Below are 25,409 nucleotides of genomic sequence, written 5' to 3'. Positions count from 1 at the left end.
TTGAGAATACAGATCCAAGTATCATTTATAATTTGTAAGGATTTTGCTAATGATAACAAGGAAAGCAGTAAAACCGAACCCCCGCAGGCAGCAATAATAGATTCTCCTAGCCACAATAGACCCCCAGCAGCAGCAACAAATTTCTCAGCAGCCAACATCAAAAGACTCTGTAGCAGCCAGCAAAAATTGACCCCTTCCTCAACAGCAAATCCCTTCCAGTGACAATTGACCCCCTTGCAACCATAGACCCCCCCAGCAACAATAGTCAGACATGCAAAAATATATCCCCTACAGTGACAATAGATCCCCCAGCAGCCAGCATCAAAATACTCTCCAGCAGCCAGCAAGCATAGACCCCTCCCTCAACAGTAGATCCCTTCCAGTGCCAAGTGACCCCTTTGCAACCATAGACCCCCAGCAACAATAATCTGTCATGCAAAAATAGATCCCCTAGAGATCCTCTACAGTGACAATAAATCCCCCAGCAGCCAGCATCAATAGACTTTCCAGCAGCCAGCCAAAATAGACCCCTCCCTCCATAGTAGATCCCTTCCAGTGACAACTGACCCCCTTTCAACCATAGACTCCCCAGCAGCAATAATCTGCCATGCAAAAATAGATCCTCTACAGTGACAATAGATCCCCCAGCAGCCAGAATCAAAAGTCTCTCCAGCAGCCAGCAAAAATAGACGCCTCCCTCAGCAGTAGATCCCTTCCAGTGACAATTGACCCCCTTGCAACAATATAACCCCCAGCAACAATAGTCTGCCACGCAAAAATAGAACCCCTACGGTGACAATAGATCCCCCAGCGGCCAGCATAAGTAGACCTTCCAGCACACCTTGCCATTACACACATTCAATGCTGGAGGTGCAAGAACTGCGTTCCCGCTGAAGGAAAAGCCCTGCTGTCGCTAATAATATATATGCACACTTTTTATATACGGCTCAAAAAAATGAAAGGCAGACTTTGTAATCCGAGTCGCATCAAGTCAGTGACACTCCTGGGATATGGATCTGGTCAGGTAAGTCGCAGAGGGGGATGTTCCTCAGTTTCAGCTGCTTTGGTGTTCATGAAATTAACAACAGGTGCACTAGATGGGCAACATTGAGACGACTCCCAAAACAGGAATGGTTTTACAGGTGGAGGCCACTTCAATCAATACTATGACACGTAACGACACACCCGTTGTGGTTTTACACCAACGAGCTTGCAAATGGCCATCATAGATGTATTTTGGTTCCCCTGTTGTGTTGGCGAAGCGTGTCATGCATTCAACCCATTGATATCAACTGAGCATCATTCATGGGTGTTGTTGCTGACCATATGCACTTTTCAAGGGGTACCGGGAAGTGTGCCTGAGTGACCACTATCCAGATGTGAAAGTTGGAACATCCAGACGGGAACTTGCTGTACCCTAAACCCTTGGCTTCTCGCAGAACATTGCCCCCTAGCAGGGGCGGACTGACAACTCATGGGGCCCCCAGGCAATAGGGGATCATGGGGCCCCTGTGTCTTTGCCCACACTCAAAAAAGCCTATAAGAAAGGTACCAGGGGCATTTCATGGGGCCCCCTACTGACCCCGGCCCCTTCGGGTAGTGCCCGAGTGCTCGAATGGTCAGTCCGCCCCTGCCCCCTAGACCGCCTCCTCAGCCAAGACTCTGCTCAAGCGAGAAAACTTCCAACAACTTTTTCACCTACTCATTTATTTGTTGTACTTGGATGTACGAGATGACGTCACCCAAACTCCACTCCAACGCATTTCGTCATTCCCAGGTGACTTCCTCAGGGATTTTTCCTGTGGGAAGTGTTTATTATCTCTCAGAGAGATTGTTTTTTTATTTCTTTGGTGCTGGTGCACATACCTACATGGCCAAGAGTATTTGGCCTCCCCTCCAAGCTATTGTTTTTTAGTGAGGGTACAGCATACAAGGACATTTTAGACAGTTTTGCACTTCCAACCTTGTGGCAACAGTTGGGAGAAGGGCCTTTCTCCGTCCACCATGACTGTACACCTGCGTACAAAGCCGGCTCCCTGAAGACATGCTTTGATGAGTTTGGTGTGGAGGAACTTGAGTGGCCTGACCTCAACCCTACTGAACACCTTCAGTATGAATTGGAATGCTGGTTGCAAGCCAAGTCTTCTCATTCAACATGACTTCATGACCTCACAAATGTTTGTTTAGATGAATAAGCACAAATTCCCACAGATGCCCTCCTAAATCTTGTGGAAAGCCTTCCCAGAAGAGTGAAGGTTGTTATAGCCTCAAGGGGGGATGGGGGTGGTGGTCACCTGCATATTTCTCATGGTTCTGGAATACAATGGGGAAAACATGGTCAGATGTTCACATTGTGTTGGCCATAAAGTATATCAGCCTCAGAAGATTCTAGCAGTTATGGGCAGAGTTGGTTCCCTCGTACTGGCTCTACACTCCCAGAAGCTTGAGCCGTTGACATCCTACATGATTGGTCAATGGATTCCTACTGTTTACACCAAAATCTGATCTTACAATCAGTTTTTCTCAGTTGGCATTAAGACTGGTCAGTGTAGGCAACTTTTTTTTTTTACAATGTTAATTTGCTCAGTTTTTGATCATTCTGTGCCCCATATTATGTCCTGGTCTCACCATGACTGTACACTTGAGTACAAAGTCGGCTCCCTGAAGACATGCTTTGATGAGTTTGGTGTGGAGGAACTTGAGTGGTCTGACCTCAACCCTACTGAACACCTTCAGTATGAATTGGAATGCTGTTTGCAAGCCAAGTCTTCTCGTTCAACATGACTTCATGACCTCACAAATGTTTGTTTAGATGAATAAGCACAAATTCCCACAGATGCCCTCCTAAATCTTGTGGAAAGCCTTCCCAGAAGAGTGAAAGTTGTTATAGCCTCAAGGGGGGATGGGGGTGGTGGTCACCTGCATATTTCTCATGGTTCTGGAATACAATGGGGAAAACATGGTCAGATGTTCACATTGTGTTGGCCATAAAGTATATCAGCCTCAGAAGATTCTAGCAGTTATGGGCAGAGTTGGTTCCCTCGTACTGGCTCTACACTCCCAGAAGCTTGAGCCGTTGACATCGTACATGATTGGTCAATGGATTCCTACTGTTTACACCAAAATCTGACCTTACTATCAGTTTTTCTCAGTTGGCATTAAGACTGGTCAGTGTAGGCAACTTTTTTTTACAATGTTCATTTGCCCAGTTTTTATGATTCTGTGCCCCATATCATGTCCTGGTCTCAGTGAACCAAAGGGACTCTTGTGTGGTCTTCTGCTGCTATCGTCAAGTGTCGTCATGTCTGGAGTTCAGAGATGACTTTCCACTGCTCTAAAGAGACTTTGGTGTTGATTTACTAAAGGTAAATGGGCTGTACACCACAAGTGCACTTGGAAGTGCACTGAAAGAGCAGTTGCTCTTGAGGGGAACATGCAAGGAGAATTAAAAAAAACATTTTTGTTTGCACATGATTGGATGGAAGAAATCAGAAGGGCTTTGCCTCATTTCAGAGCTTACCCTCGGATCTAAAGCAACTGCACTTGAAGTTCACTTGCAGTGCACGGCCTATTTGCCATTACTGGGGGTACCAGCTTAAACTACCTATCAGTTTGAAGAAGTCTAGCAAATACTGGTTATGGTTAGGCATAGCAACCCAAGTCTCTAGGTTGCCCAGGCAAGGTGGCGTTTTTTTTTTTCCCCTCACAGTTCTCTGCAGGGGCGGACTGACTATTCAAGCACTCTGGCACTGCCCGAGGGCCTGGGGTCAGTAGGGTTCCCCATGAGATGCCCCTGGTATTATTCATTGGCTTTTTCATAGGATTTTTTTGGGTGTGGGTGAGGACACAGGGGCCCCATGATCCCCTATTGCCCGGGGGCCCCATGAGTTGTCAGTCCACCCCTGGTTCTCTGTGATCTGTAGAGATCATGGTGCTTGAAAATCCCAGGAGGCTATCAGGGCCTCTGAGTGCAAACACGGCATCTGCAATTCCAGCCCTTTAGATCATGGATCTTTATCATTGAAATTTGCACTTAAGTCCCAATCATTCACTGTTTGCCAGCAATTACAATGCATGTAAAGGCAACACTTTCAGATTAGAGGAATCTTTTTCAACATTCTGCCCCAGAGCAGGGGTCTCCAGACTTTCTAAAGAAAGGGCCGGTTTATGTGTCTCAGACGTTAGAGGGACCGGTGTGTTTCCCATCATTGGTGTCAGTGGAAGGAATAATGCTCCCTTGTTGGTGTCAATGGGAGGAATAGCGCCCCATTGTTGGTGTCAGTGGGAGGAGTAGTGTTCCATCATTGGTGTCAATGAGAGCAGTAGTGCCCCATTGCTGGTGTCAGTGGGAAGAAAAGTGTTCCATTGTTAGTGTCAATGAGAGGAATGGTGTCTCATTGTTGGTGTCAATGGGTGGAATAGCGCCCCATTGCTGGTGTCAGTGGAAGGAATTGTGCCCCATCATTGATGTCAAGGGGAGGTACAGTGCCCCAGTGTTGTCAGGGGGAGGAGTACTGCCCTATCATTGGTGTCAATGGGGGGAATTTTCCCCTTCACTGCTATCATTGGATGAAATAGTGCCCCCACCCTTGGTGTAAGTGGAAAGAAGGGAGGGGATGAACTGTGCCTCATTTTTGGTGTCAATGGGAGGAATCATGCCCTATTGTTGGTGTCAGTGGGAGGAATAGTGCCCTATTGTTGGTGTCAGTGGGAGGAATAGTGCCCTATTGTTGGTGTCAGTGGGAGGAATAGTGCCCCATCATTGCTGTCAATGGGAGGTACAGTGCCCCAGTGTTGTCAGGCGGAGGAGTAGTGCCCCATCATTGGTGTCAGTGGGAGGAATAGTGCCCCATCATTAGTGTCAGTGGGAGGAATAGTGCCCCATCATTGGTATCAGTGGGAGGAATAGTGCCTCGTCATTGGTATCAGTGGGAGGAATAGTGCCCCATCATTGGTGTCAGTGGGAGGAATAGTGCCCCATCATTGGTATCAGTGGGAGGAATAATGCCCCATCATTGGTATCAATGGGAGGAATAGTGCCCCATCATTGGTGTCAGTGGGAGGAATAGTGCCCCATCATTGGTATCAGTGGGAGGAATAGTGCCCCATCATTGGTATCAGTGGGAGGAATAGTGCCCTATCATTGGTATCAGTGGGAGGAATAGTGCCCCATCATTGGTATCAGTGGGAGGAATAGTGCCCCATCATTGGTATCAGTGGGAGGAATAGTGCCCCATCATTGGTATCAGTGGGAGGAATAGTGCCCCATCATTGGTGTCAGTGGGAGGAATAGTGCCCCATCATTGGTATCAGTGGGAGGAATAGTGCCCCATCATTGGTGTCAGTGGGAGGAATAGTGCCCCATCATTGGTGTCAGTGGGAGGAATAGTGCCCCATCATTGGTATCAGTGGGAGGAATAGCGCCCCATCATTGGTATCAGTGGGGGGAATAGCGCCCCATCATTGGTATCAGTGGGGGGAATAGCGCCCCATCATTGGTGTCAGTGGGAGGAATAGCGCCCCATCATTGGTGTCAGGGGGAGGAATAGCGCCCCCTCATTGGTGTCAGGGGGAGGAATAGCGCCCCCTCATTGGTGTCAGGGGGAGGAATAGCGCCCCATCATTGGTGTCAGGGGGAGGAATAGCGCCTTGTAGAAGTGGGAAGAATGGCACCCCAAGGGCAAGATAAAAGCAAACAAAGGCCTCACCCAGGCCCCTGGCTGCAGTTCAGAGACCATTGCCCTAGAGGAAAACGTCTTACAGTGGTGGTCAGAATGCCACCAATAGAGGCAGCTTAATAGATCAGTTGTGTCATGTGTTTGGCTCTGCCAAATGGTGCCAGCTCCAGAAACATGCAGACGCCATTAGGCAGTCAACCAGCCAGAGATCAAGGATGAAGGATATATCCGGTCTATAAACCAGAGGCTCTGGATGTACAGTTGGATAAATGGCTCTATATTAAGGATTTATTCGGACTATAACCCAGAGGCTCTGGATACACTATTGGTCACCAGGCCACAAAGGAATGAATTTCAGATTTGCATTGTCCTAATATGAGGAGTCTATCCCGTGATTTTTAAGATTTGCGAGGTAAGTGACGACATGTAAACACCTTCTGTTTTAGAAGTACAATGCTGATCAATACAATATTCTATTTGCATAAAAACAATCTCTGCACACAAGATCCGCTCTCCAATTTGTCTGAGATTTCCTCTCCGGCGCTGCCTTCCAACCGTCTGGTATTGTTCGGGGACATATGGGTACCCAGGTGGAAATATAGGTTGCATTGTTTGTGTATCAACATTGGCTCACAGTTCCACTCGAATGTATAAATATGTACCTGGCTGCGCAGTATGTGTTTGTGTGCCACCATATGCCAGCGTGCCGCTGTGCCCGCTTGTCTCCTTGAGGGTACACAGCAGCCCATGTATAATTCAGGCGGCGCAGCCCAGTACAGAATGCCACGTCCCGGGACTATAAATATTTCATGACTCTGGGAAGCCTCTGGGAATGGATCTCGTCTGTCTCTCGTCTTTGTCTGGCTCCTGTTCTTTCCCTGCTCCTCTTCCTGAGTTTGTGCCATCCTCTGATCCTCCAAGTCGACGTCTGACGCTGGGCCCGCTCCTACATAGAAGGCTTTTTATGTGTTGCATCGCTGAAAGGGACTTTGTGATAGCTGCAGTCCCATAGGAGATCCTCAGCCATGGTAAAGTCAAAGATCTGTTATCTCTGGGATGGAAGCAAAGAGCCGCTGCCGGCAACAAGTAAAATCAATCAGCCGATTCCTAATGCCATGCTTTATCGAAAAGTCAGCTCGGTTTATTCATAAAAGGTCTCCTGAACCTCGTAGAGTGGTTAACCGGCCAGTGGCACGTTTTTTGTGTCAATCAAGTAAATTCTGCACAGTTGTATGTACCTAAAATGCAGGTTATGGTATACGTTTTCTTGCCACGATCCTGTGCAACCTCCCTCTTATGCTCCTCTATGAGTTGCGTGGGCTCACAGCTTTTATAGGAAATTGCTGCCCACTTTTCCTACAGATTTTGGTACAGGGCTATTCACCAAATAAAGAGACAATTATAAGGGATACATTAATTTGGAACGTCCACAAAGAAAGGGTTTTTTTACTGGTTGTTAAAACAGGACTCAAATGAAAAAAGTAATAGATATAGAAATACATAGACCATTAACACATAAAACAAACTGCAGCTGTCCCCCACAGTACCTTTATTTTCCAAGGCCAGGGTCCTTCACTTTCTGTAAACCCAGGCTGTCATGGGCCCTCCCCTAGCATGTGACTGGACAGTGAAAGGAGAAGAAGCCACTTCACTTTCTCTAAACCCAGGCTGCCATGGCCCCTCCTCTAGCCTGTGACTGGACAATGAAAGGAGAAGCAACCACTTCACTTTAATCCCAGGCTGGCATGGCCCCTCCTCCAGTCTGTGACTGGACAGTGAAAGGAGAAGCAACCACTTCACTTTAATCCCAGGCTGTCATGGCCCCTCCTCCAGCCTGTGACTGGACAGTGAAAGGAGAAGCAGCCACTTCACTTTAATCCCAGGCTGTCATGGCCCCTCCTCCAGCCTGTGACTGGACAGTGAAAAGAGAAGCAGCCACTTAACTTTAATCCCAGGCTGTCAAAGCCCCTCCTCCAGCCTGTGAGTGGACACTGAATGAAGAAGCAGCCACTTAACTTTAATCCCAGACTGTCAAGGCCCCTCCTCCAGACTGTGACTGGACAGTGAAAGGAGAAGCAGCCACTTCACTTTAATCCCAGGCTGTCATGACCCTTCCTCCAGCCTGTGACTAGACAGTGAAAGGAGAAGCAACCACTTCACTTTAATCCCAGGCTGTCATGGCCCCTCTTCCAGCCTGTGACTGGACAGTGAATGGAGAAGCAGCCACTTCACTTTAATCTCAGGCTGTCAAGGCCCCTCCTCCAGCCTGTGAGTGGACACTGAAAGAAGAAGCAGCCACTTAACTTTAATCCCAGACTGTCAAGGCCCCTCCTCCAGACTGTGACTGGACAGTGAAAGGAGAAGCAGCCACTTAATTTTTATCCCAGGCTGTCATGACCCTTCCTCCAGCCTGTGACTAGATAGTGAAAGGAGAAGCAACCACTTCACTTTAATCCCAGGCTGTCATGGCCCCTCTTCCAGCCTGTGACTGGACAGTGAATGGAGAAGCAGCCACTTCACTTTAATCTCAGGCTGTCAAGGCCCCTCCTCCAGCCTGTGAGTGGACACTGAAAGAAGAAGCAGCCACTTAACTTTAATCCCAGACTGTCAAGGCCCCTCCTCCAGACTGTGACTGGACAGTGAAAGGAGAAGCAGCCACTTAATTTTTATCCCAGGCTGTCATGACCCTTCCTCCAGCCTGTGACTAGACAGTGAAAGGAGAAACAACCACTTCACTTTAATCCCAGGCAGTCATGGCCCCTCCTCCAGCTTGTGAGTGGTGTCACATACCTTGGTTGAAGGGCAAGTTGACAAGAGGGCTTCCCTTGCGGTGAGCACCCCTGAATTTAGTGACAGAGATACAAGGCTCAAAGAAGAATGGGTCCCAATAGCTTGATAGCAGGTGACTGCCATGGTCAGGTAGTAGTCAAGGTGAGCCAGGGTCATACACAGTGAGGCAGCAGTGTGGTCAGGAGCCAGGCCAGGGCCGGTGCCAAGTTAGTAAGCAGAGCAAGGTCCAGTAGTAAGCTGACGTCAGCACCAGGAGATCAGGCAGAGAAAAGTCAGAAGCCAGGTCAGAACCCATAATCCACAGAGCAAGGTCAGGAACTAGCCAGGTCAGCAACCAATGCAGGAAGATGTGCACGCCGATACATGATGGAGTATAGAAATGTGTCTACTTGTCGGTGCACACTGGATATTAGCCTGGGCTTGTCTGTGTGCTGGTACACGTGCACGAGTGTTAGCTGCATGGGAATGAGCAGTAGCTGCAGGAGAATTAGCATTAGCTGAAGAAGAATTTGCATTAGCTGCACAAGTTTCCTAACAACTGGACAGTGAAAGGAGAAGCAGCCACTTCATTTTCTTTAAACCCAGGTTGTCATGGGTCCTCCCCCAGTTCATGACTGGACAGTGAAAGCAGAAGCAGCCACTTTACTTTTTTTCATATCCAGGCTGTATTAGGCCCTTCCCCAGTTTGTGACTGCACAGTGAAAGGAGAAGGAGCAATTTCACTTTAATCCAAGGCTGCCATGGACCCCTCCTCCAGTCTTTGACTATACAGTGAAAAGAGAAGCAGCTACTTCACTTTATCTATCCCATGCTGTCATGGGCCCTCCCCCAGTCTGTGGGCAGTGAAAGGAGAAGCAGCCACTTAACTTTATCTAAACCCGAGCTGTCATGGGCCCTCCCTGGTCTGTGACTGGACAGTGAAAGGAGAAGCAGCCACTTCACTTTATCTAAACACAGGCTGTGAGGGGCCCTGCCCCAGCCTGTGACTGGACAGTGAAAGAAGAAGCAGACACTTCACTTTTGCTAAATCAGGCTGTCATGGGCCTTCCCCCAGTCTGTGACTGGACAGTGGAAGAAAAAGCAGCCACTTCACTTTTTCTAAACCAGGCTGTTGTGGGCCCTCCCCCAGCCTGGCCTGTGACTGAACAGTGAAAGGAGAAGCAGCAAATTGATGAGCTCATCTCTGCCGCTCTGCGCTCTCCTACTATCAACATGCTCCTTGTCAGCACATGAACTGATTAGCTTCTTATGCTGCTTCTTCCTCTCCAAGTCTGACCTCTGCTGTACAGGGACTGCATGAGGCTGATATCAGATCAAATTTAGTGAATTACAGAGCTTTATTCATATTACTCTTTTATACCTACCTGGAGTTCAGCTTTAACCTGTGATGATTAGAATATGGAGATAGGAGATGTACAGTACATTGTTACATTGTCATATAAAGCAACACACAGGAATAACGGATATGTATTGTTATATAAACCTCTTTCTAAGTAGAGCTTCACAATTGTAATAACAAATGGAACAATAAATATTTCGATTCTTGCAGTGATGACTGGTTCTTTTTAGGGATGCCGGGATACTTGAAGCAGCTTATAGTGCCAGCATGTTCATCTGACAGGGTGTTGGCAGACACAATCTGTTACAATGCAACTCATTAGTAAAAAAATACAATAAAATAAACATTGCAGTTCATGGTAAAAATATAAACTCCCCATTCTGCCATTGTTCATAGGGAAGAGACAGAGGTCACCTGCCCTCCCTTACCATGTCCCGTCCCATTGTGGACTTCAGAAACTTCCTGCAATACCAGGCTCATTGTGAGTGCGTGAGGTTCGTATTCTGGTGTCCATCGCCTGCCAGGATTACAACTTCTCCGCCTTCTCCTCTACCGCCCTCGTCTCTTTACTTCTGTTCTGTCTTAGAATTCTGGTAGATAGGGGGTAGTGCTGGACCAATGGGAATGAGATTTCATTTTGATCAGAAATAGTGTTCTCCTCTAGGGAGGTCAACCTATGGTGGAAGTATGGTGGTGTGCAAGGATCTGACCATGATGGGTGCATCGGAAATAAGACAGGCAATTCTTGGAAGTGTGGCTGGGAGGTCCTGGTGTATTTGTGTTGCTTGGTAGTTCCTCTAAATTATTTATGAATCCAACACGTTTTGGGTGAATGCCTTGATTTGAAGATGTCTTTATCTTCTATCGTCCTAATTTCACATTCCCCTTTTTCATATACAGTATAACCTTCTTATTATGTCTCCTAATGCTTCGTATGATGTCTCCTTGTACATTTGTTTCTAAGTGTTCTCTCTGCTGCAGTTGTTTTCTATATAGCTGAAGCTCTCCTTTCTTTTTATCAAATATCTGCCTTTCTTTCTTCTTTATCAGACCAACATGTTTCACCACTTAAGTGGCTTCATCAGGAGTAAGGGCATACTGAACAATTTCTCTTTCTTTCTTTCTTTCTTTCTTTCTTTCTTTCTTTCTTTCTTTCTTTCTTTCTTTCTTTCTTTCTTTCTTTCTTTCTTTCTTTCTTTCTTTCTTTCTTTCTTTCTTTCTTTCTTTCTTTCTTTTTCTCTCCCCCTTCTCTCACCCCCCCCTCTCTCTCTCCTCTCTCTTTCCCTCTCTCTTTCCCTCTCTCTTCTCCCCCCCCCTTCTCTTTCTTTCTTTCTTTCTTTCTTTCTCTCTCTCTTTCTCTCTCTTTCTCTCTCTTTCTCTCTCTTTCTCTCCCCCCCCCTCTCTTTCTTTCTTTCTCTCTTTCTTTCTTTTTCCTCTTTCTTTTTTTCTTTCTTTCTAAAGCTGGTTCTGCCCCTCCTCCCTTCCTCTCCTCCTGTCTGCCCCGCCCACACTCCGCGCTAGCCTAGTGTCTTCTTTCTTTCTTTCTTTCTTTCTTTCTTTCTTTCTTTCTTTCTTTCTTTCTTTCTTTCTTTCTTTCTCTCTCTTTCTCTTTCTTCCCCCTCTCTCTCCCCCCCTCTCCCACTCTCTCTCTTTCTTTCTTTCTTTCTTTCTCTCTCTCTCTCTCTTTCTCTCTCTCTCTCTCTCTCTTTCTCTCTTTCTTTCTTCCCCCCCCCTCTCTCTCTCTCTCTCTCTCTCTCTCTCTCTTTCTCTCTTTCTTTCTCTTTTTCTCTTTCTTTCCTTCTTTTTCTCTTTCTAAAGCTGGTTCTGCCCCTCCTCCCATCCTCTCCTCCTGTCTGCCCCGCCCACACTCCGCGCTAGCCTAGTGTCTTTCTTTCTTTCTTTCTTTCTTTCTTTCTTTCTTTCTTTCTTTTCTTTCTTTCTTTCTTTCTTTTTCTCTCTTTCTTTCTTTCTTTCTTTCTTTTCTTTCTTTCTTTCTTTCTTTCTTTCTTTCTTTCTTTCTTTCTTTCTTTCTTTCTTTCTTTCTTTCTTTCTTTCTCTCTCTCTCTCTCTCTCTCTCTCTCTCTCTTTCTTTCTTTCTTTCTTTCTCTCTTTCTTTTTCTCTCTTTCTTTCTTTCTTTCTCTCTCTCTCTCTTTCTTTCTTTCTCTCTTTCTCTCTCTCTTTCTCTTTCTTTCTTTCTCTCTTTCTCTCTTTCTCTCTTTCTTTCTCTCTTTCTTTCTTTCTTTCTCTCTTTCTCTATTTTGTTCCAATGTATTCTATTCAGATGACAGTAAACCTGTGGGCCAGTTTATAGACAAGATGCAACCTTAGATAGTAAAGTGAGTCCACAAGTTCTCTTTAAAGTAAAAATCAAGTGAACTCCCTTATTGCTTTCACTTGTTAACTGGAATTGCTTTTGAAGTTGATCTCTTTTACATCTATATTGAAAAACAATAAAAAGAGACTATGTGTCCTTTTTGATAAAGTATAGAGATGACAAAGTAATATTAATCTGTGGACGGCAGCTGCTCTGGGGCCAGAATGTTTTTAGGGTCTTCGATTAAATTGATCCCTCAGAGGCCATGTACTGGAGACTGGTACCACTCCAAGTGTTTTTATGGATCCATATAACATGGGATGGGACTTACGTTGAGTTACATACGCTGACAGGTGAGGAGGGGCGCCGCACTGTGCTTAGCACATGGGAAATGAGCACTTAATTATTCATGATATTTCCCTTTCATGCAGTCCAGGTTTAAGTGCTTCGGCCATTTCCCGTAAAGTGCGGTTCATGAGTGGTCCGTTAAAGAGGTAGCGCCATTGAAAACGTTGACTGAGGGATATCTAATTTTTTTTTTTCAAATTTAAAGAGTTCATTTGGAATGCTTGTCAAAACTGTATTTTTTTTACATAATTTAAACCTAAAGGTGTGGAAATATACACACCAACATTATAAAAAAATGGAAATATAAATTATATAGTAGACATTTGAAATAATGTATCTTTCCATCATCCCTCCTGACATCATCACTGCATCGCTATACTTCTTTTTGCATTGCAGTCAGATTGTGGCTGATGGGAGAAGAATGGTAAAAAAAAACAAAAAAAAAAAATAAAAGTGTTCATAAGTTTGTAAAATATATGTTTTGCTGTGTCCTGCTGACAACATGGGGAGAAAAAAGTTACTATAGTTTGTATTCTTATTTCTGAGGACCAGCCCACTTGAGCGTGGTACTTGAGATAGATGAAGTCTGGTGGACTCTGGTAAAATGAGTGGAAAAAAATGTAAAATTTGTAAAAAGAAAAAAACTGGAAAACAGACAGAAATTATTTATAAGTTGGTGAATCTGTGTTTTGCTAGGTCCTAAAAGTTAATATAGGGAAAAAAAAGTTACTATAGCTCTTATTATTATTTTCAAGGACCAGTCCATTCAAGAGTGCGCTTTAGATAGTTGGAATCTGGTGGGCTCAGTTAAAATCTGCGAAAAAATGTCAAATTTGTTTATAAGAAAAAAAGAAAACTTATAAAGATTTTGTGTCTGTTTTTTTTTAAAGATTGTGAAATCTAGGTGTCGTTGGGATGCGGGGTCCTACAAGAAAATACAGGATAAATGTTACTTTATTTCATATTTTTATTTCCAAGGACCAATCCACTCAAAAGTTGTGCTTGAGATAGTTTGAGTTTGGGCTCATTTAAAATTAAGGGACAGATAGATAATCCTCATTAATTGGTAAAATCCATGTTTTCCTCTGGTATTGTCTCCTGCATGAAAATTTGGAAAAAAGAAAGTTACTATAGATATGGGAATGTGTTCTGTAGTCCCAGCACACTTCCTGTCTTAGGGTAACCACAGATACAGTACAATGTGCGCCATTATCCTGGGACAAAAGTGTGTTACTGAGTAACGTAAAAATAACGTGGAAAAAGTCAAACACACCTAAAAATTGGTAAGTTTTGCTGCTCTAGCACAGCCCAGGATTCATAAAGAGCCAGTACAATGACGTCACATTTGTTTTTGCAGGTTTTTCTTGAAATTCTTCCTAAAGTGCAATCAGAACTGTCTGAAGAATGCTGGAAATCCACGAGATATGAGAAGATTCCAGGTAAGGCGATAGACGTTCCTCGCTGTTCTTTAGCTCTTCTGTCCTTAAAATATTTAATTAGTGAGGGATCTAAGAAGGTTCCTGGCCTCTAGTCTGTCCATTCTGTTTGGTTATAGTTTATCTATAGCCAGAACTTTTTGTATGGTGCGACCTGAAAGGGTTGGTTGTTTTTTATTATTTTGGAAAGTGGAATAACGGGGCTGGATCTCTGAGGGCTTTTTTTTGGTATTATTTTGGAAAGTGGAATAACGGGGCTGGATCTCTGAGGCCTTTTTTTTGGTATTATTTTGGAAAGTGGAATAACGGGGCTGGATCTCTGAGGGCTTTTTTTTGGTATTATTTTGGAAAGTGGAATAACGGGGCTGGATCTCTGAGGCCTTTTTTTTGGTATTATTTTGGAAAGTGGAATAACGGGGCTGACTCTCTGAGGGCTTTTTTTTTTGTATTATTTTGCAAAGTGGAATAACGGGGCTGGATCTCTGAGGGCTTTTTTTTTGGTATTATTTTGCAAAGTGGAATAACGGGGCTGGATCTCTGAGGGCTTTTTTTTGGGTCTGTATTTTAAAAGCGAACTGGAATATTCAGCTGGCAGGTTCTGTACACCAAAGGATTTTCAGGATCACTTTCAAACAGAAGTGTGGTCAAAGCTTTCTTGGGTATACTTCTCTTGTGGGTCACAGAAGCTCCTGAGCCGAGGCCGGGCTTTGTATGGACACACGAACTCAAACCAAGATGCACAATCTCTGCGGCTCTAATGTCAATAAACATGGCTTTTCCTGGCTCATGGCGATAGAAGGGTTAAGTCCGCAGGATGCCACCGGGTGGATGTAACAAGGAACTCTCTGTAGCTCCTCACAGCGGGGCTCGTCACCTCATTAGGGGGCTCCTTAAAGAGCTGATAATTATGACATTCTGACGTGATTAGCATGCCACTTCATTTGCATTTCTTAATGCTGACAACAAACTCTGCCTCCTCCGAGATCGTACATGGTGCCTCACCTGTGTGCTGAGTGCTGTACGCCAAGGAGGTCTCATATCTCTGATATACAATCCAGGGGGGAGAAAAATGGACAACTTCGGGTGCTTTGCTGGAGCCACAATATTGACAAATATATGAAATCACAATTCAGACACAAATTCAAGTGTGATGGAGAGTCCGGTGGCGGGAGAATGAATACATCATGAAAATTTTGCTTTATTGGTAACTGTTCAGGATAACCTTCTTAATATCCCAATAAACACTTTTATACTCTTCTGGTGATTTTACCAGTTTTTGTGTCTGTGACACGGTAGTAATTGGTGCTCTTTCCTTGCTGCACCAGCCTCCTGAATTAATGCCCTGCTAGGTGCAATGTCCTCATGGGGTGATTATTATCTTCTTGTCCTTCTTCCTCTGGCCACACCAGTGTCTTGTTACATATAGATAGAATAACAAAGGTGTAATAGAGTGCTTGTGAGACAGCGGTGAGGACCTTAACATGAAATGTCCTTTGGAAGTAGAGAATAGTGAGATTGGAAGTAGAGAGAAGTGAGATTGGAAGTAGAGTATGGTGAGCTTGGAAGTAGATTATGGTGAGATTGGAAGCAATAAGTGGTGAGACTTGAAGTAGAGAATAGTGAGATTGGAAGTAGAGAATGATGAGATTGGAAGCAGAGAGTGGTGAGATTGGAAGTAGAGAATGTGAGACTGGAAGTAGAGAATGGTGAGATTAGAAGTACAGAATGGTGAGACTGGAATTAGAGAGTGGTGAGACTGGAAGTAGAGAGTAGTAGGATTGGAAGTAGAGAATGGTGAGATTGGAAGTAGAGAGTGGTAGATTGGAAGTAGAGAGTAGTAGGATTGGAAGTAGAGAATGGTAGAATTGGAAGTAAAGAGTGGGGGAGATTGGAAGTAGAGAATGTGAGACTGGAAGTAGAGAATGGTGAGATTGGAAGTAGAGAATGTGAGACTGGAAGTAGAGAATGTGAGACTGGAAGTAGAGAATGGTGAGATTAGAAGTAGAGAATGGTGAGACTAGAAGTAGAGAATGGTGAGATTAGAAGTAGAGAATGGTGAGATTGGAAGTAGAGAATGGTGAGATTGGAAGTAGAGAATGGTGAGACTGGAAGTAGAGAATGGTGAGATTGGAAGTAGAGAATGGTGAGATTGGAAGTAGAGAATGTGAGACTGAAAGTAGAAAATGGGGAGACTGAAAGTAGAAAATGGTGGGACTGGAAGTAGAGAATGGTGAGATTGGAAGTAGAGAATGGTGGGACTGGAAGCAGAGAATGGTGGGACTGGAAGCAGAGCGTGATGAGATTGGAAGCAGAGAATGGTGAGACTGGAAGCAGAGAATGGTGAGACTGGAAGTAGAGAATGGTGAGATTGGAAGTAGAGAGTGGTGGGACTGGAAGTAGAGAGTGGTGAGATTGGAAGTATAGAATGTGAGACTGGAAGTAGAGAATGTGAGACTGGAAGTAGAGAATGGTGAGATTGGAAGCAGAGAATGGTGGGACTGGAAGTAAAGAGTGGTGAGATTGGAAGTAGAGAATGGTGAGATTGGTTCAATGTATTATATAATGGATATGAATTGATATAAATAAAGTACATCACTAAATACATATTGTTTTTTAAACATAGGAGTTAGGGTAGAAAGAAAACAGGTAGGGAGAGTAGGAATGAAATAAGAGAGAGAAGGAGGGAAGGCAAGGAAGGAGGGAAAGGAAGAATGGAAGGTAGAAAAGGGAAAGAAAGAAGGAAGGAAGGAAAGGAGGGAAGGAAGGATGGATAGGAAAGGATGGCAAGGAATGGAGGGAAGGGAAGAATGAAAGGTAGGAAAGGAAAGAAAGCAGGATGGGAAAGGATGGCAAGGAAAGGAGAGAAGGGAAGAAGAAGGTCGGAAAGGGAACAAATGAAAGGAATGAAATAAAGAAGAATGGAAGGGAATTTTGTCATCAAGGTGTGGGCTCTCTCCCTTGTCTCTGTGTACTCTGGGTACAGATCAGTATACTTTAGTTATTGCCCCATCACTGGCCCATAAACACTGTCCCTCATTCCTACTAACTGTTTTATTAAGGCTTTTTATTCTGTGTTTCAGGTCGTGGTTTCTACAACAGTAAATGTGGATGGCCATGTCCTCGCCGTGTCCGATAACATGTTCGTACACAATAATTCCAAACATGGGCGCCGGGCCCGGAGATTGGACCCCTCGGAAGGTGTGTGTAATACTGCTGTATCCGGTAGATCTCCATAGAGGGAGTCGGTATAGTCTATGTAGTAGGAAGGAAGACTAGAGTTTATTGAGTGTATAACCAAGAAGTCCCCTGGGGGGGAAGATATAGTCCGTTTTCTCCAAAACTCAGTGTGGCCAGTAAAAAAACCTAAAAATGAACTTCTCTTGTTTGCTCCCTTTTGGTCAGTTATTTGAACCATTGAACGTTGTTTGTTATATCCGTCTAATAAGTGGGAATAATATCTTTGTCTCCAGTGCTTGACTACAGAACACCTTCCCCTCCAGGGATGTCAATATTGTATTTCCTGGAGGGTTCACCCAAAAGAAAATAAGTAGGCGTTCACAGTGTGCCTTGGTGACTTGTGGGTGTGGCAAAAAGTGAGCTAACCTCCTGGGAGGGGCTTATTACTGAACACACAGTAGCCTATGGCACAGTCCTTGTACCCAAAAAATATGAACAACAAGCTGGGATCTAACAGACACATGGAAACCTCAGAACAATCACGTGCTAAAAATGAAACTCTTCTATTACATGCGTTTTTCTGCACAAAGCCTGCCTTGAACAACTTTATATATATCACTGAATGCCGAGCAACGAGCAACTGCTGTAAACATAGGGAGCACAGGAGTCAGGAGTATGTCATGTACAGCCGAGCGTCCAGAAGGCAGGGGCAGGAGTGTGTAACACACAGATCACAGGGGTCAGGAGTATGTAACACACAGATCGCAGGTCAGGAGTATGGAACACACAGATTGCAGGGGCCAGGAGTATGGAACACAGTTTGCAGAGGTCAGGAGTATGTAACACACAGATCACAGGGGTCAGGAGTATGTAACACATGGATTGCAGAGGTCAGGAATATGTAACACACAGACCTCAGGGGCCAGGAGTATGGAACACACAGTTTGCAGAGGTCAGGAGTATGTAACACACAGATCGCAGGGGCCAGGAGTATGGAACACACAGTTTGCAGAGGTCAGGAGTATGTAACACACAGATCGCAGGGGCCAGGAGTATGGAACACACAGTTTGCAGAGGTCAGGAGTATGTAACATGCGGATCACAGGGGTCAGGAGTATGTAACACAGAGATCACAGGGGTCAGGAGTATGTAACACACGGATCACAGGGGGCAGGAGTGTGTAACAAACAAATGGCAGGGAACAGGGGTATGTAACACACAGATCACAGGGGTCAGGAGTATGGAACACACAGATCACAGGGGACAGGAGTATGGAACACACAGATTGCAGGGGTCAGGAGTATGTAACACACAGATTACAGAGGTCAGGAGTATGTAACACAGACATTGAGGAGGTCAGGAGTATGTAACACACAGATTACAGAGGTCAGGAGTATGTAACACAGAGATTGAGGAGGTCAGGAGTATGTAACACACAGATTGCAACAATCAGGAGTATGTAACACACAGATTGCAGATGTCAGGAGTATGTAACACACACATCACAGAAGTCAGAGGTATGTAACACACAGATTGCAACGGTCAGGAGTATAATACACAGATTGCAGGGTACAGGAGTATGTAACACACAGATTGCAGATGTCAGGAGTATGTAACACACACATCACAGAAGTCAGAGGTATGTAACACACAGATTGCAACGGTCAGGAGTATAATACACAGATTGCAGGGTACAGGAGTATGTAACACACAGATCATAGGGTTCAGGAGTGTTTAATACACAGAATGAAGGAGTCAGACATGCCTAATACACAGGAAACAGGGCTATGTAACACACATATTACAGGGGCCAGGAGTATGTAACACACAGATTGCAGAGGTCAGGAGTATGTAACACACAGACCTCAGGGGTCAGGAGTATGTAACACACAGATCTCAGGGGTCAGGAGTATGTAACACACAGATCTCAGGGGTCAGGAGTATGTAACACACAGATTACAGGGGTCAGGAGTATGTAACACAAAGATTGCAATGGTCAGGAGTGTGTCACAGATTGCAGGGGTAGGGAGTATGTAACACACAGATCATAGGGTTCAGGAATGTGTAATACACAGAATGAAGGGGTCAGACATGCATAATACACAGGTTTCAGAGGTGACTAACCTACAGAATACAGGGGTCAGGAGTATATTCAATCATGGAGCCTGAGCATCACGCAAGGGCAATATCTAACTTTACTGTCAGTCGGGGATGGTTGGGATGGCTTCCTCTTGTGTCTGTCTTTCTGTACCATTTAGTCATGGAGAAGACAGGTGTAGGAGGAAAATTCTGTCTCCTGTTAAAGCACATCAGAACCCAATCAATCAATCAATCAATCAATCAATCAATAAAAGAATAAAGTGTGCTTAAATTGGGGGCAAACCAGCTCCTGGCTGCATATGAACCAATGGCTGGAGATTCCACTCGTCTATACCAGGCCCATGTCCTGTTATTGTGGGACCTCTCCACACAAACAGTTCGGTGTGGGGGTTCCTCATAATTCATACCAGGCCTTTCAGGTCCCATATGAATTTAAGGGGGACTCCATGCAAAAAAAAAGAAAAATGGGTGTTGTCCCCCCAAGTTTTATACCAGACCCTTCAGGTCTGTATGGATTTAAGGGAAAACCCACACAAAAAAAGGGTGAGGTCTCCCCCAAAAATCCATGCCAGACCCTTATCTGAGCATGCAGGCTGGCTTGCAAAGTAAGAGGGGGAGTGAGTGTACTCCCCCCAAACCTTACCAGGTCACATGCCCTCAACATGGGGGGGATACCTTGCCCAGGGCCCCCCTGGCATTGCACTTTGACTGCATTTTGAGGAAGATAAATGCCTTTTCCCCATAACCCTGAGCCAGAAGTTGTGAGGATCTGCAGGTGGTGGGGCTAATTGTAATCTGGAAGCCCCTTTAAAAATAACGGGGCCCCCCAGATACAATCTCTCCATGTTAATGGGCGGGGGATTTTTTCAGCACCTCCAGAACTGAATGCATGTAATGGCAAGGGGTGCTGGGGTGTGCTGAGAGGTGTATTGTTGCAGGGCAGTGTTGCTGGTGATTGATCTATTGTCACTGGGGGGCAATCTTATGTTCCTGGGGGGGAGTTATTGCTGGGAGGGATCTACTATTGAGGGAGGGGTCTATTGTTGTGTGTGTGTGGGGGGGGGGGGGGGTGTTGCTGGTGATTTGATATATTGTTGCTGGAGGGAATCTCATGTTCCTAGGTGGGGGAGAGTTATTGCTGGGAGGGATCTACTATTGAGGGAGGGGTCTATTGTTGTGGGGGGAGTGTTGCTGGTTATTGAACTATTGTTGCTGGGGGCAATTTTATGTTCCTGGAGGGGGGAGATGTTATTGCTGGGGGGATCTACTATTGAGGGAGAGGTCTATTGTTGTGGGGGGAGGAGTGTTGCTGGTGATTGATATATTGTTTCTGGGGGAATCTTATGTTCCTGGCGGGGGGGGAGTTATTTCTGGGAGGGATTTACTATTGAGCGAGGGGTCTATTGTTGCTGGCTGTTGGAAGGTCTATTGATAATGGCTGCTGGGAAACCTATTGCTGCTGGTGCGGGTCTATTGTTACTGGGGTGGATCCATCAATCCTGGGGAGGTATTTTGTTGCAGGAGTTCTATTGTTGCTTTGGACATCCATTGTTACTGGGGGGGAATCTATTGCTGCTGGGGGGAACTATTGTTGCTGGGGGGAATCTATTGTTGCTGGCTGCAGAGATCTATTTTTCATTTTTTTTAGTTATCATTAACAAGTGATGGTGAATTATGAAGGCTCTGTATTCTCTACAAGGTGGTACTGGGAGGTGGGTAGGGGGTGGAACCAAGGTATGCTGCTTGGAGGTGGGTAGGGGGTGGAACCAAGGTACGTTGCTTGGAGGTGGATAGGGGGTGGAACCAAGGTACGCTGCTTGGAGGTGGGTAGGGGTGGAACCAAGGTATGCTGCTTGGAGGTGGGTAGAGGGTGGAACCAAGGTACGCTGCTTGGAGGTGGGTAGGGGGTGGAACCAAGGTACGCTGCTTGGAGGTGGGTAGGGGGGTGGAACCAAGGTATGCTGCTTGGAGGAGGGTAGGGGGTGGAACCAAGGTACGCTGCTTGGAGGTGGGTAGGGGGTGGAACCAAGGTACGCTGCTTGGAGGTGGAACCAAGGTACGCTGCTTGGAGGTGGGTAGGGGGGTGGAACCAAGGTACGCTGCTTGGAGGTGGGTAGAGGGTGGAACCAAGGTACGCTGCTTGGAGGTGGGTAGGGGGTGGAACCAAGGTACGCTGCTTGGAGGTGGGTAGGGGGGTGGAACCAAGGTATGCTGCTTGGAGGAGGGTAGGGGGTGGAACCAAGGTACACTGCTTGGAGGTGGGTAGGGGGTGGAACCAAGGTACGCTGCTTGGAGGTGGGTAGGGGGTGGAACCAAGGTATGCTGCTTGGAGGTGGGTAGGGCATGGAGACAAGGGGTGCCTAGGAAGGAGGGAGTACCTGTATCTATTGTCTGAGAATAAAAAAGGCCTGTGTATATGTAAGTAATGAGCAACCATATCCAATCACACAAAACACCCCTAGAAATAAAGGCACCCAAACATTGGACCTTTAAGCAAAAAGTCCACCTAAAATGTCCCTCATTGCCAGCAAGCTTGCTGATAGAAAACACCTTTTCGGACCTGGAGCAGACCACCAATCCCAAAGGTACTCCCGGCCAATAGCTCCCCAAGCTGTCACCAACCACATAAGGAAGGGGTGGGGGTAGTGGTGACATCATTGCCAAAACACAGCCATATTTGGTCAATGTCATTGGGCAATGATGCCATTACTATCCCCACCCCTTTGCTGACATATCTGTGGATTCCCGTCTATGTAATTCAATGTGATGTCAGCAGCCGCTGCTTCCTAAGGAACCATTGAAAGCGGGAAAATGATATAAATAGAAGCGGTTGAAATTTTGCTTCTATAGATGATTTTCAGTTCCCACCAAATGGGGCCGAATGGGCAAAAGCTTGGGTGCCCATACAGAACAGACAAAATTCAGTCTGAAACTGAGATCAAAAAGGAGCAAACAGAAGTTCATGGTTATCTGAATGACATTGTATGGGAACTCCACGGAATTAAGAGAAGAATGACAAGACACAATCTTACAAATGTTATCACTCCAGCAAGGGTTGGTCAATAGTGCCTTCTGTACCTGGGTGTGATGGGTACAGAACCCATCTCCTGGGTAATATATATATATATATATATATATATATATATGATACTCTTTGAACCTTCAAGTAAAATAATAAATACCTCTGGAAGGGCATAGTGTATCCTAGTCTGTGTTATACATGCATACATTGTTATTAATGTTGAAGCCAAATTCGACACTTCGTATTACATTATATGGTTTCTCTTCTGTTCATGAAGCAGCAACCCCGTGTATCAAAGCCATCAGCCCCAGTGAAGGTTGGACCACTGGAGGAGCCACTGTAATCCTCATAGGAGACCACTTCTTCGATGGTCTGCAGGTGGTGTTTGGCACAATGCTGGTGTGGAGTGAGGTGAGTTGCAGGATGATGTCAATTATTAAATGTATACATACAAATAGATATGTCCTATGCTGGGCCTTGCCCGATAGTGGAGGAGGAAGCAGTGCTAGATTTGTATATAAGGTGATGGTGTGTGCTGTGTGATGGAGGAGGAGGAAGCAGCGCTGGATCAGTAATTTAGATATAAGGTGATGGTGTATGCTGTATGATAGAGGAGGAGGAAGCAGCACTGGATCAGTAATTTGTATATAAGGTGATGGCGTATGCTGTATGATAGAGGAGGAGGAAGCAGCACTGGATCAGAAATTTATATATAAGGCGATGGTGTGTACTGTATGATGGAGGAGGAGGAAGCAGCACTGGATTAGTAATTTGTATATAAGTTGATGGTGTGTGCTGTAAGATGGAGGAGGAGGAAGCAGCACTGAATCAGTAATTTGTATATAAGGCGATGATGTATGATGGAGGAGGAGGAAGCAGCACTGTATCAGTAATTTGTATATAAGGCGATGGGGTGTGCTGTATGATGGAGGAGGAGGAAGCAGCACTGGATCAGTAATTTGTATATAAGGTGATGGTGTGTGCTGTATGATGGAGGAGGAAGCAGCGCTGGGTCAGTAATTTGTATATAAGGTGATGGTGTGTGCTGTATGATGGAGGAGGAGGAAGCAGCACTGGGTCAGTAATTTGTATATAAGGTGATGGTGTGTGTTGTATGACAGGAGGAGGAAGCAGCACTGGATCAGTAATTTGTATATAAGGTGATGGTGTGTGCTGTATGATGGAGGAGGAAGCAGCGCTGGGTCAGTAATTTGTATATAAGGCGATGGTGTGTGCTGTATGATGGAGGAGGAGGAAGCAGGACTGGATCAGTAATTTGTATATATGATGACATTGACATTGAATGGATGGGTCGCAGTGACAGTTGTATCAGATAAATACATGAAGAATACATTCCCGCAGCTGACAGTTGATTTCTCCTCCCCGCAGTTGATCACCCCCCATGCCATCCGGGTGCAGACTCCGCCCAGGCACATCCCCGGGGTGGTGGAGGTCACGCTCTCCTACAAGTCCAAACACTTCTGTAAAGGAGCGCCCGGGCGCTTTGTCTACACAGGTAAGAGGAGATGGGGGGTCACCGGCAGGATCATACACTGGAATGTGTTCCTCTGTGACACCTTTACTGCATCTGTATTACCACAGGGGACACTGACCACCGGGAGGGAGGGAGGACACTGATCACCAACGTAAGGGAGGACACTGACCACTGGAGTGAGGGAGGACACCGACCACTGGAGTGAGGGAGGACACCGACCACCGGAGTGAGGGAGGACACCGACCACTAGAGTGAGGGAGGACACCGACCACCAGAGTAAGGGAGGACACCGACCACCAGAGTGAGGGAGGGCACCGACCACCGGAGTGAGGGAGGACACCGACCACCGGAGTAAGGGAGGACACCGACCACCGGAGTAAGGGAGGACACCGACCACCGGAGTAAGGGAGGACACCGACCACCAGAGTAAGGGAGGACACCGACCACCAGAGTAAGGGAGGACACCGACCACCAGAGTAAGGGAGGACACCGACCACCAGAGTAAGGGAGGACACCGACCACCAGAGTAAGAGAGGACACTGACCACCAGAGTAAAGGAGGACACTGACCACCAGAGTAAAGGAGGACACTGACCACCAGAGTAAAGGAGGACACTGACCACCAGAGTAAAGGAGGACACTGACCACCAGAGTAAAGGAGGACACTGACCACCAGAATAAAGGAGGACACTGACCACCAGAGTAAAGGAGGACACTGACCACCAGAGTAAAGGAGGACACTGACCACCAGAGTAAAGGAGGACACTGACCACCAGAGTAAAGGAGGACACTGACCACCAGAGTAAAGGAGGACACTGACCACCAGAGTAAAGGAGGACACTGACCACCAGAGTAAAGGAGGACACTGACCACCAGAGTAAAGGAGGACACTGACCACCAGAGTAAAGGAGGACACTGACCACCAACTTAAGGGAGGACACTGACCACCAACATAAGGGAGAACACGGACTACCAACATAAGGGAGGACACTGACCACCAGAGTAAGGGAGGATACTGACCACCAGAGTAATGGAGGATACTGACCACCAGAGTAAGGGAGGACACTGACCACCAATGTAAAGGAGGACACTGACCACCAGTGTAAGGGAGGACACTGACCACCAGTGTAAGGGAGGACACTGACCACCAATGTACGGAAGAACACTGACCAGCAATGTAAGGGAGGACACTGACCAGCAATGTAAGGGAGGACACTGACCAGCGACTTAAGGGAGGGCACTGACCACCAGTGTAAGGGAGCACATTGACCACCAATACAGGGAGGCACTTTGACCACCAGAGTGAGGGAGGACACTGACCACCGGAGTGAGGGAGGACACTGACCACCGGAGTGAGGGAGGACACTGACCACCGGAGTGAGGGAGGACACTGACCACCGGAGTGAGGGAGGACACTGACCACCGGAGTGAGGGAGGACACTGACCACCAGAGTGAGGGAGGACACTGACCGCCAACCTAAGGGAGGACACCGACCACCGGAGTGAGGGAGGACACCGACCACCGGAGTGAGGGAGGACACCGACCACCGGAGTGAGGGAGGACACCGACCACCAGAGTAAGGGAGGACACCGACCACCAGAGTAAGGGAGGACACCGACCACCAGAGTAAGGGAGGACACCGACCACCAGAGTAAGGGAGGACACCGACCACCAGAGTAAGGGAGGACACCGACCACCAGTGTAAGGGA

At 46.2% G+C, this 25,409-nt stretch overlaps 1 protein-coding gene across 4 annotated transcripts in view; it reads left to right on the top strand.

Moving 5' to 3' along the window:
* LOC149436819 (transcription factor COE3-like) overlaps positions 1–25,409 on the top strand; it is a 226,444-nt gene that overhangs the window by 143,396 nt on the left and 57,639 nt on the right. For 2 of the 4 annotated variants that reach the window (XM_089661420.1, XM_089661418.1), the window contains exons 7-10: positions 13,828–13,909; positions 16,987–17,104; positions 22,486–22,616; positions 23,595–23,721. In XM_089661420.1, the coding sequence (XP_089517546.1) occupies positions 13,828–13,909; positions 16,987–17,104; positions 22,486–22,616; positions 23,595–23,721 (458 nt within the window). Of the gene's footprint in view, positions 1–13,827; positions 13,910–16,986; positions 17,105–22,482; positions 22,617–23,594; positions 23,722–25,409 lie in introns of all 4 variants that reach the window. The other 2 variants (XM_089661419.1, XM_089661417.1) reach the window with 1 other exon arrangement.

Source organism: Staurois parvus, unplaced genomic scaffold (genome assembly GCF_062004578.1).
Source record: "Staurois parvus isolate SC_StPar_1 unplaced genomic scaffold, SC_StPar_1.0 ptg001335l, whole genome shotgun sequence".
Lineage (NCBI taxonomy): Eukaryota > Metazoa > Chordata > Amphibia > Anura > Ranidae > Staurois > Staurois parvus.
Note: the sequence above shows the minus strand (reverse complement) of the source record. Positions and strands in the feature narration are given on the sequence as shown.